This window comes from Podarcis vaucheri (genome assembly GCF_965113315.1).
Source record: "Podarcis vaucheri genome assembly, chromosome: 6".
Classification (NCBI taxonomy): Eukaryota; Metazoa; Chordata; class Lepidosauria; order Squamata; family Lacertidae; genus Podarcis; species Podarcis vaucheri.
In genome coordinates, this window is record NC_138764.1 from 13923113 (window position 1) to 13935915 (window position 12803).

A 12803-nucleotide genomic window follows, 5' to 3' on the forward strand; every position below is an offset into this window, starting at 1 on the left:
CTAATTTAACATCTATATGAAGCCGCTGGGAGAGATCATCAGGGGGTTTGGACTGGGTGTCCATCAATATGCAGATGATACCCAGCTCTACCTCTCCTTTAAATCAGAGCCAGTGAAGGCAGTGAAGGTCCTGTGTGAGTGCCTGGAGGCGGTTGGAGGATGGATGGATTGAAGTTGAATCCTGACAAGACAGAAGTACTGTTTTTGGGGGACAGGGGGTGGGCTGGTGTGGAGGACTCCCTGGTCCTGAATGGGGTAACTGTGCCCCTGAAGGACCAGGTGCGTAGCCTGGGAGTCATTTTGGACTCACAGCTGTCCATGGAGGCGCAGGTCAATTCTGTATCCAGGGCAGCTGTCTACCAACTCCACCTGGTACGCAGGCTGAGACCCTACCTGCCCGCGGACTGTCTGGCCAGAGTGGTGCATGCTCTGGTTATCTCCCGCTTGGACTACTGCAATGCGCTCTACGTGGGGCTACCTTTGAAGGTGACTCGGAAACTACAGCTAATCCAGAATGCGGCAGCTAGACTGGTGACTGGGGGCGGCCGCCGAGACCACATAACACCAGTCTTGAAAGACCTACATTGGCTCCCAGTACGTTTCCGAGCACAATTCAAAGTGCTGGTGTTGACCTTTAAAGCCCTAAACGGCTTCGGCCCAGTATATCTGAAGGAGCGTCTCCACCCCCATCGTTCTGCCCGGACACTGAGGTCCAGCGCCGAGGGCCTTCTGGCGGTTCCCTCATTACGAGAAGCGAAGCTACAGGGAACCAGGCAGAGGGCCTTTTCGGTGGTGGCGCCCGCCCTGTGGAATGCCCTCCCATTGGATGTCAAGGTGATGGACAACTACCTGACATTCAGAAGACATCTTAAGGCGGCCCTATTCAGGGAAGCTTTTAATGTATGATATTTTAGTGTTTTTTTGGTTTCTGTGGAAGCCGCCCAGAGTGGCTGGGGAAACCCAGCCAGATGGGCGGGGTACAAATAATAAATTATTATTATTATTATTATAAGCCAAAGGCCAGGCGGAGCAACTCTGTCTTACAGGCCTGCGGAAAGAAATCAGATCCTGCAGGGCCCTGGTCTCATGAGGCAGAGCGTTCCACCAGGCTGGAGCCAGTGCTGAAAAGGCCCTGGCTCTCGTTGAAGCCAATCTAACTTCCTTAGGGCCCGGGATCACTAGGGTGTTGCAACTTATGGACCTTGAGGCTCTCCATGTGGCATACCGGGAGAGGCGGTCCCGTAGGTACGAGGGTCCTAGGTCCTGTATTTAAAATAAGCTAGTTGACTGGGTAACCAATGGAGCTATTATTGATGAAGAGGCAAACAGGATTCAGACATGGTAGATCCACCACAGACCATTGCTTTGTACTAGCTCATTTTATAGATAAGTATGTCAAGAAACCGAGTGGCATGCTATATTTATTTATCTGAAACATTTCCATGCTGCTCTTCAATTCAAAAAACCCCAGGGCAGTGCTCACAATAGCTGTAACACAACAAAAATTAAAGTTGTATTTATAACAGCGCCAAACAAATAAAAACAAGTGGCAAACAATTAGAAAACCCTCTAGCAGATTGAAAACCAGATGGGTAGCTTGCTAGAAGGCCTGGGAAAATAGGGTAATTGCTTGGTGCTAAAAAAATTCTACATGCAGGGCACCCAAACTGAACAGGCTTTCTGTCCATTTGCACATTTTCTTATCTCAGAAAATGGATCCCTAAGGAGGGACTCTGATGAAGATCGTAATGTTTAAGGCAAGATTTCCCTTGCTAGATCATGGGGAAGATCCATCGACAGCATCAGTTCAAGCCAAAGGTTAGAAGCTTACGTAATGTTGATATCAAAAGGCGTTAACCAGCTGTAAACATGATAAAAATGTGTATGAATCAACTAAAAACCACTTTATATTGTGCGCTGAGAGGTTCTCTTAAAAAAAAAGAAACAGCGAAAATTCAGAACACATTTGAGAATTTTAATTTCAAAATAAACACTCCAACTTGGCTTGACACATTTTATTATCAAGTCAAAGCCAGCTGTGTTAGCGTGTAGTCTACTCAGGACACCAGTTTATAAAGGCAACGGGCAAATTAGCAAGTTTGCAGTCCTGCCTAGAGACAAACAATGCAGAGGCAAAAGAAGAAATCTGGCAGGAAAATGTCATTTACATTTTCCAAAGGCTCATGCAAGTTTGTGCCTGTGGCAATGTGTGTTACACATACATACATACATACATACATACATACTCATCATAACCTTCTATTTAACGTTGGCAATCTGCTCTCTCAATTTGCTCTTCGGCCAACTGTGCTGAAACCGGATTTTATCCGCAGTTGGTGGATGAGAACGTTAACTTCCTTGTTCAGGTCCTCTGATCAAGCTCCACTCCATTGTCTGCCCATGACTGGGCATTTTAAACTTCAGTTTTGGCGGGCTATCCTGCCCTGCAGCCAGCTGGGAAATTTACAACGGTCAACTTCCCAAATTAAACACCCATTAAATTCTCACATGGGATTCTGATCTATTGTTTTATTTTCAGATGTTCCTCCCAAAGATTACCTGAAGGGCAGCTGTCTCTCAGCTCCATCTGGTACGCAGGCTGAGACTCTACCTGCCCACAGACTGTCTTGCCGGAGTGGTGCATGCTCTGGTTATCTCCCGCTTGGACTACTGCAAAGTGCTCTACGTGGGGCTACCTTTGAAGGTGACCCAGAAACTACAATTAATCCAGAATGTGGCAGAAAGACTGGTGATTGGGCGTGGTTGCCAAGACCATAGAACACCGGTCCTGAATGACCTACATTGGCTCCCAGTACATTTCCGAGCACAATTCAAAGTGTTGGCACTAGCCTTTAAAGCCCTAAATGGCCTTGGTCCAGTATACCTGAAGGAGCGTCTCCACCCCCATCGTTCTGCCCAGACACTTAGGTACAGGACCAGGTGCGCAACCTGGGAGTCATTTTGGACCCACAGCTGTCAATGGAGGCGCAAGTTAATTCTGTCTGCAGGGCAGCTGTCTAACAGCTCCATCTGGTACGCAGGCTGAGACCCTACCTGCCCACAGACTGTCTCGCTGGAGTGGTGCATGCTCTGGTTATCTCCTGCTTGGACTACTGTAATGCGCTCCACGTGGGGCTACCTTTGAGCACAATTCAAAGTGCTGGTGCTTACTTTTAAAGCCCTAAATGGCCTCGACCCAGTATACCTGAAGAAGCGTCTCCACCCCCATTGTTCAGCCCGGACACTGAGATCCAGCTCCGAGGGCCTTCTGGCGGTTCCCTCTCTGCAAGAAGTGAGGTTACAGGGAACCAGGCAGAGGGCCTTCTTGGTAGTGGCCCCCGCTCTGTGGAACGCCCTCCCATCCGACCTCAAAAAAAATAAACAACTATCTGACTTTCAGAAGACATCTGAAGGCAACCCTGTTTAAGGAAGTTTTTAATGTTTGATGTTTTGCCCTGCAATTTTTTGGGGATATGTTGGAATTTGAAACTAGCCCTAAAGTCCATTATTCTACGCACTGGATCATGGTGACCAAAAGGAAATAACTGGACATGTGTTAATATATAAGAATATGACTGGCACAGAGGAAAAACCGCTCTGTTTTAACAAATAACATGCTTGCATTCTCGAGTTCATGAACAAAATATGTGCGTAGCCTTCAGCAAAGGTGTGAAATTTCATCAGTTCCACGGAAACATGCATGCTATGTGCTATTTTTTACATCTGTGAATAGCTGAGAGAACGTACAGTGCCCCCAGCAAGGAGTCCTCTGTACCCTAGGCTTACAAGTGCTACAGAACCTCATTTAGAATTAGTGTTTATTTAAAACCATCTGTATCTGCATGGTGCTTATCCAAAACGGTTCAGAATTTCAGGTGCAAGGGCCTGGGTTCAGTTAGTATTGATGGGATTGCTTGCTTTAACCAAAATAAAACAAAGTGGCTTTTAGCCAGAACAAATGCTAACTTCAGAATGCAAGCAAGAAATGTTTAGGTGGAATTTTCAAATCTCCTTTCCCTGGTGGAACAATCTTTACCCTTTGACAAGCTAAAGGAAGTAGACTAGAATAATTAGGCCTTTATTACTTTACAGGCCAGAGCTTGGCAGCCTTAATGTGACGACAAAAATGACTGCAATGCTAATGTATTTGCAATAATCGGCGCAGGACAGTCTTGACACAACACCATAAAATGTGGCTGGAATCCAGGGGTGTGTGCATGTTCCCCACCCCTAGCCAGGTGTTTATTTCAAAAGGCACTTTTTACACATTCCCAACTCCAGAAACATCCAAGCTGCTCTTTAGTTCCTTCAAATCGGAAAACGGTTTGGGAATTACACACAAGAGCTTTCCCGAGGGGGAAAAACTTCCATGCCCCTTTCATGCCGGTCTTCTGTCTTATTCCTAAAATGCTTTTTGGATTCAGGGAGATTTACAGAACAGTTTAAAGAGTTCTAGGGAGGAGCGCATTCTGAAAAGGAAACTCTGGGGGGATATCCAGGTGCATAAATTTCATGCACACACTCCTTTGGATTTCAGCCTGCATCTCTGTGTTATTTATCACACCAAACGAGTGCTTGAAAACCTGTAGGGAACCAATAATACACCAGATAAGCATTACTCAGGGCTTGTTCGCACTTCTGCTTGTCCAGTGCCTAGAAAACACCTTCCCTGCTCCTTTCCCAGGGAAAACCCACTCTTTAGTGCTAAATCAAAGCAAGCATCAATCTGGAGAAAACCCAAGTTGCCATTTGTTCCAATTGAGCACTAAAGAGCAGTTTTTCATAGGGAGAAGCAGCAGGGGGAGAGAAAGTGTGGACGAGCCCTTATTTGGTGTATCAAGTCAGTGTAAAAGAACCACTGGTGCTCTTTTCTTTCTTTCTTTGCTCTTACTATGGTTTCTGTTCAATCACATTAAAAGCTAAAAAACAACCCTGTTTCACCAACAAATGGCAGGGCCAAAAAAATGCCTCCTCCATTTTTCAAAGTCATTTTTACTTATTTTATGTTGCCCTCACCCACCGTTCTCCTCACAAAGAAATGTGATTGATTGCGACTGCATTTACTGATGATGCCATTCTGTTAAATGCACCCTCATGATGTCATCCCATTAACTACATGAGTTTATTGGACTGGATCATCAAATAATGTTGCAAGGGGAAACAACTGAGCTGAAGAGATTTTGAAAAGGGGGGGATATTTGCACAATCCATGTTCCTACCTTGCAACTATTGCTAGTGTCCAACCAGAATTGGAAAATGATTAATAGTAAACACAGCTAACTTACATATTACAGTGGTGCCTTGGTTCTCAAACTTAATCTGTTCCGGGAGTCTGTTTGACTCCCGAAACCGTTCAAAAACCAAAGTGTGGCTTCCGGTTGGCTTCCAGACCTTCCTGCACTCAAACGGAAGCTGCGTCAGACATTCGGTTTCCAAAAAACATTCAAAAACCAGAGCACTTACTTGGGAGCCAATTAGTTGTTCCTAAGGGGTGCATCTAACTAAGTTCTACTCAGAGTGAAACCATTAAAACTAGTGGACCTAAGTAATCATGTAACATTATATACAATCCTAATACTTTGCCAGGACTTGAAGGTGGAACAGCAGCCATGCTGCCAACATTATATATGGCATAGCGTTGGATATGACATAACAAATGATGCGCCATTGTTAATTTTGCATTGTTAATTTTGAACCGAATCAGACTGAATAAAAACCTATTCAAGAATACTTCCGAGTTTAATAATCCAGACTTCGCTGCCAGAATGTCAAGTACACAGCACTGTCTCTCCTCACTGACAACTCTTGGTTAATGGCTGTAGCCAAGTTTGTCAAATAATAATAATAATAATAATAACAATTCTTATTATTTATAGTCTCCCCAGCCACTCTGGGCGGCTCCCAACAGAATATTAAAAACACGATAAAACATCAAACATTAAAAGCTTCCCTAAACAGGGCTGCCTTCAGGTGTCTTCTAGTATTCAGGTAGTTGTTTATTTCCTTGACATCTGATGGGAGGGTTTTCCACGGGGCGGGCACAGTTACCGAGAAGGCCCTCTGCCTCTGTGCATGACTAAAGAGTACAGATGATTTTTTGTCATGGAAACTATTAGCTGGAAATGCTTCCTGAAGGTGTGCTAACAAATACAGGCCTCCCCAGGTAGAGATGATGTTGTAAGAGAACAATAGACATGGGGCCAGTCTCGTTTGGAGCTGGGATGGGAAGAGACACACAGAACTACGGACTTATAGAACTGCAGAGTTGGAAGGGACCCTGAGGATCATAGAATCATAGAGTTGGAATAGACCACAAGGGCCATCAAGTCCAACTCCCTGCCAAGCAGGAAACATCTAGTCCAACCCCCCGGAATGCAGGAATATGCAGATATCCCATGTGGTTATTGAACCTACAACTTTAGCGTTATCAGCACAACGCTCCAACCAACTGAGCTAACAATGATATGTGGGCTTGACTTGCTCTCTGTGCTGTTCCCAAAGCTATCCGACACCCGAGAAATGTGCTGTGTAATTGTAAATAAGTTATTCAAACTCCTAAGCACATGTCAATGCATGCTACAGATGGCAGCTAGTGTCACCAACCCCCATCATGCCAAACTACCAATCCCAGGGTGCCTTGGGAAGAGGAAATGACTATTAAATCAGTTTAAGTGTGTAGAATGGGCATGCCCTCTGAGAATCCTAAAATCACTTCTAAATAGCATCGTGAATTCCATCTATTGTATATAGAGTGAATTCATCTGCTCATTGAGACAGTTTTCCCTCTTGCTGCGGTAATGTCATATAAAGATGGGTTGCGTTGACCATTTTACGCTGGGACATCATGAGGTTACTGTTAAGTTGTGGGTGAACGTATCAGACGACACAGCGATTCTTCAAACAGCTCTTGTTTATTCACAGGCCAGAACAGAAAATGAACTGAAGGGTTCAGCCAACCTGCTTATATAGAGCTCAACTACAACGCAACAGTAACAACTTTCTGTAACTATCCAATCACTGAGCGTCACTTTCAATTCCTTATTTGCATATGCGGACCTGAGTGAAAACTATCTACAGTATCCCCCTGCTGGCCCAGGGTGAGAACTTCAGTACATAACACCTACAATTTGGTTTTTGTGGTTAGCTGGCACTAGACCTCCAGATCCATGATTTGCCGAACCCCTCAAAGCACCCAGTGTGTTTGAACACAATTGTGACTTGATTAACGAGAGGGAGGTAATGGCTTCACTGTGTGAGAAAAACATTTATTAGAATCTATTTTTAGAAGTATATTAAAGTCAATGTTCTGCAGAATAAGAAAGCTCTATAAGTCCCTACCTACCACATACAGATACGCTTCCTCTTGAAGGCCAAGTCATGTAAATTCCCCGTTTCAATTTATTTAGCAAAAACTTGCTGTAACAGGAACAATGCTTCCAAGTACAACATATCCACATCTACAACTAGAAAAACAAATAGCAATCCAAAAGCTCATGATCAAGATGTCCGAAAAGTTCACATGCGTGGGACAATAAAGCAGTCAAACTCTGACTGCATAAACCAAAATTCCATTTTAAAAAACCCACAATATTCATATTTTTTTCTGAGTCATACCGCAAGGCAGCTGATGGAATACTGTGTATATTGGGAAGTCCAAGAGAATGTTTACGACTAGGGCAGATGATTTAGATTACCAAAATTAACAACATGTGACTTTTTTGATTCAGCAAATTCAGTCATGAGAGCTTGCGAAATAGCTATTGTCCACAGCGACAACGTGGAACCGGAAAGTCCCCCAAAATGTTCCAAGTTTACAGTCCCTTCATAACACCTTTGTCATGCTTTTCTTAGGAATGGCTTTGATACAGGAAACCCAAAATGAAACTGTGTCTTCCACCCAAGTGGTGGAATGGTGCCCAATTGTGAATGCAATTGCTCAGAGTAAGCAAATCAGCAGAGCTAATTCAGAAATCCCCAAACGGTGTTTCAGGCATGTTGCTGTGCCAGGAAAGAACTGCTAGAGTTCCACGAGAAGCTGGTTAGCTAAATGTGAACCAGAAACACCCCTTCCACATTGGAGGCTGACCACTGCATCTCTGCATGTAGACTTTTCTGAACTGAGCAACCATCAGGGACTGCCTCTTTCCATATGAACCTACCCAGACCCTGAGATCATCTTCTGAGGCCCTCCTTCGTGTGCCTCCTTCTCAAGAAGGTGGCAACACGAGAACGGGGCCTTCTCTGCAGTGGTTCCCTGTCTGTGGAATGCACTCCCCAAGAAAGTTCGCCTGGCGCCTTCATTATACACCTTTAGGCACCAGGCAAAAATGTTCCTTTTTCACCAGGCCTTTGGTTGATCTAATTTACATCCTATGCTCTTTTAAAATGTGGCTCTGGGGGGGGGGTTATTGGATTGTTTGATTACCGTGGTACCTCAGGTTAAGTACTTAATTCGTTCCGGAGGTCCGTTCTTAACCTGAAACTGTTCTTAACCTGAAGCACCACTTTAGCTATTGGGGCCTCCTGCTGCGGCTGCGCCACTGGAGCCCAATTTCTGTTCTTATCCTGAAGCAAAGCTCTTAACCTGAAGCACTATTTCTGGGTTAGCAGAGTGTGTAACCTGAAACGTCTGTAACCCGAGGTACCACTGTATATGTATATATTGCAGTTTTTATGTTGATCTTTTGTGTGAACCGCCCTGAGGCCTCCAGGTATAGGGCGGTATATAAATCCAATAAGTAAATAAATGGCATTTTCAGTGTATAATGAAGCTAAGAATCAAAGTACAGTCGGACCTTGGTTCTCGAACGGAATGCATTCTGGGAGTCCAGTTGACTCCTGGAACCGTTCGAAAACCAAGGCACAGCTTCTGATTGGTTGCAGGAGTGTCCTGCAGCCAATCGGAAGCTGCGCCAGATGTTCAGCTTCCGAAAATCGTTTGAAAACCAGAACACTCACTTCTGGGTTTCAATTGTTTGGGAGCCGGTTTGTTCGGGAACCAAGGAATTTGAGATCCAAGATACAACTGAGAGGATTAAACCCCTTCTCTGTCCATGCTACAGCTCCAGTTACCCACACCACCGGAGCTACTATTTGCAAGGTTTCGATTAAAGTCACTGGAGAGTTATTCATGCAGCATTTACTTTGGCCTCAAGCAATACTTTATAGCTGGGCATTGTGCAAGATCGGTATTTTTGAAGAACAGTATGTCTCTGTTCCATTGGGCTTCGCAGAGCTAACAAACTCTCTTTGAACAGAAACTAAATAAAGGGACACTTCTTAAGCAACCGTTTGTGACATGGGACGCTAGTTCAGATGTCATGCTTGCCCGTGGCTGGAAGGAAGCAGTATCTAAAAATCTATCCAGATTTCTGTAGTGAGCCGGGGGGCCACTAGGGGCGCATTGGAAGATGGCCGACAATAACATCTCTCCGACCCACACGAGGTAATTAAAAGGCTGTGATGGGAGTATGCAGCCTCCCTGCCCTCCCCAAGGAAATGGGGGGGACCGCCCTTGCCTGCTGTGCCCATATACCACCCCTGAACTAGAGGGGGTGGGGGCACTAGGCAGAAAGCCCTTGTGTGGACTTCGGCTCTCCTGGACGTTGTCTCTGATTCGCGCCACTAGCTGCAGCAACTTCAAAAGAAACAATTAGAAAGAAGCAAATGCACATATTTCAAGGAAGAATGGGGAGTAAAGACTGCTAATTGAAGGGATCTCTGAGAAAGAAGACGGGTCGGATAAAGAGGAATATATCCTGAGAAGACACATCAAGGCTCAGTATTTCGGCAATGGGACTGGATGGGGAGGGGGAATTTTCCTTTCTTTCTTCTATGTGATTAACCAATAATCCCCCCCACCCACAAGTCAGAAAGGCCGCTTAAATGACCTAAGATGGATGATTTAAGACTGTGTGGAGATAATTTCTAACCAAAAGCATGTTTTAAGGACATCGTGGAAAGTACAAGAGCTTTGGGATGACGCAGTAAAAAATAGCGTCGCCATTTTGGCAAGTTCTGTCGAAAGACTTATGTCTGGGAGGAGGAATGCATTTGTTTTCATACAGCGGGCGAACGTCCTCAGAGGACTAAAGAAGGCGACAGATTTATGAAGATTAATGATGGAAAGAGTGCTTTTATTTATGGAAGTGATGATACAAGGAAACCATCTCAATATGGTTATTGGATGAACGGAAAAATTCACACAGGATTACAATTTGTGTTTACCTGCTTAAGGAGATTATCAGAAGAGATCACAATGAAAAAAGAAAAATATATGAAAATAACAAGATGAGATGTGGAAACAGCAAGACAGGACTGGATAGAATTGTGAACATTATTTGGACAGATTTGTGGACATTAAAGCAGCAGCAAGAAGATGATTGGAATCCCCTTCGGTACTTGAAATATAGCTACCCCCAACAAAAATTTAAAATTCGGCTTTGTAATTCGGAATTTATGTGATGTGATGTGATTTGATTTGATTGGTCGGTTAATAAAAATTATTTTTTAAAAAAATATTTCTGCAGTGAGCCAGTAAATATAGAGTGTTGGGAGCTGAGCCAAGAAGACCTGAGTTCAAATCTCTGCTCACTAATGAAACTGACTGGACCGCCTTGAGCAAATCTCTACATCTAACTTACCTCATAGTGTTGTTGTAAAGATAAAATGGAATAGCTCCATCTGTGTTATCCCAAACTCACTGAAGGAAGGACAGGATACAAATGTAATGAAAACATGAATAGAAATATTGAGTTTCCTCTCCCACAATTTTCATCTTTAGGGTCAGCTTCATCGATGAAACATTTAGCAGGAAATGTTCAGTTCAAAACTAAGGCCGCTAGATAAAAGTTCACATTCTATCAATACCCATATAGGACTGCCATGAAAATTAAACTCCACTCATTCCTACCTCATTAACTTGCTTTTTGTCCAAGTGAAAAACCTGGCCAGAACTTGTTGATGCAATTTCTTCATAGACCTTGTAACCAATATGTCCTCTATCATCACAGTCTCCTGTTAGAACAAACACAACCTATATGGTTTGGGGGGGGGAGAGAAACAAGGATATTTAAACAGCCCTCGTACACAAAAGAATGGAAAAAGGAAAGCATCAGAAATCAATTAGTGAAGGAAATATACATTATGTCATTAAAGGGATACGCTTTATTTAATATTTTCAGTCTTAAGTAATTAGCGTAATAACTTTCAGAAGAACAACACCATATTGGCAAGCAGGAATGATAGGCCACATTATTTCATAACATTCATTAGTGCCTCGGGTAATTACAAGTTTTTATTAGTCGTAGCATAACTTTTTTATAAAAACAAAAAAGCAAAAATAGCTGCTGAACGTGCCAGATTCCAGTTAAATAGAGAGGTAGAAACTTGGAAGCTGTTACTTATTTGCTTTTTTCTCTCCTACCCGACTGCAGACATCAGTTTTGCCGGCCTTCCAGTGGCAGTTTTGTCCCTGTTCAATAACCGGAACAGCTGGTGGGACAAGCTGATGAGGACCAGGCAAGAACTTTAGCCCTTTGGGGCAACTGGGGCCTGCAGTAAAATTTTACCTTGCGGAGTGTTCCTGTTTAGTATTCCAGTCAGCTGTGCCTCCTGCAGGATACTCCATTACATTCCCCACCCAACCCGGTTATCAGAGCCAGATTTAAGTTTGATGAGGCCCTAAGCTACTGAACGTGATGGGGCCCTTTATATGTCTAGCTGTCCTTTGTCAACAAATTGTTGCTGTTGAATATATGCTATATGGTAATTTATGGACCTAATATTTACATATTTTATCCAAGATGGTATTTGACCGTAATCAATAGGAACACATTTCATTTTTTTTTAAAAAGAGACTTAAAATAATAACAACAATAATAAAAAATGGCGGTTTTGAAATAATCAGAATTGGAATTTGTTTCCTACCTGTGACTGCTTTTGCTGAATCAGTTGCAAGACCTCATGGGTCAGCTTGTAGTCTTTGGATCGCGCATCAGTAAAAACATAGATGAATGAACCCGGGAGAGAAATTTCTAGAGCAATCTTGATTGCGCCAATGCTCATCTCTGGACAGTCACCGCCCCCCTGTTTATAATCAGGAAACAGGGAAATAATGTAAGTTTAAAAAACAAAAAACAAAAACAGTGCTAAAGTTTAAAAAGTCACAAAAATTCTGAATTCATTTAACCTCCCCATTTGTAGTTATAGGGGGTCAACCATGAAAAATGTTACTGCTTTTGTGAAGTATCTCCTTAAGTAGCCATTCAACGGTGTAAGCAAATCTTGATTAATGTAATAAAAAGAAACCAGAGTCCTTTTTGTTGGAGATAATTCAGATGGCAATTCCCAGGTGTCAAAGAAGGTTATTTATGTATGCAACAACTGTAGCCCGTATTTCATTAGCCCCAAAATGGAAAACGAGCGAGGTCCTAACTAAAGAATGGCAACTTAAGCTGATGGAATATGCACAGTTTGTGGACCTAACATATAGAATAAGAGAACAAGAAGAACATACGTTCAGAGAAGATTGGAAAATGTTTATTGAATATATAAGCAGGAAATTGTGTACACTTGGAAACGTTGGCAGCATTAAGATAAGTTCAACAGTGTAAATAAGTTTTGATGGATGTAATAATGGAATAGTGCATGGTTTAGTTTATGTAAAATATTCAGGGATTTATGTTATGCAAAATGAACCATGGAAGGAGAAGAAGAGAAGTCGTTGATATTTTAAGGCTGTTGAAATGAATATTCTAAATTGTAAAAACAGAAAATTTAAGAAAAAAATATATTAAAAAAAC

The 12803-nt window shown here is 43.0% G+C and overlaps 1 protein-coding gene across 3 annotated transcripts in view; it reads right to left on the minus strand.

The window, feature by feature from the left end:
- The window catches only part of HMCN1 (hemicentin 1), a 316075-nt gene that overhangs the window by 253043 nt on the left and 50229 nt on the right, over window positions 1-12803 (minus strand). For all 3 annotated transcript variants that reach the window (XR_014220481.1, XM_082225398.1, XM_082225397.1), the window contains exons 3-4: window positions 11929-12087; window positions 10913-11035 (exon numbers count right to left, since the gene is read on the minus strand). Coding sequence is in view for 2 of the 3 variants with exons in the window: in XM_082225398.1 (XP_082081524.1) it covers window positions 10913-11035; window positions 11929-12087 (282 nt within the window). In the remaining variant the exon portion in view is untranslated. The remainder of the gene's footprint in view (window positions 1-10912; window positions 11036-11928; window positions 12088-12803) is intronic.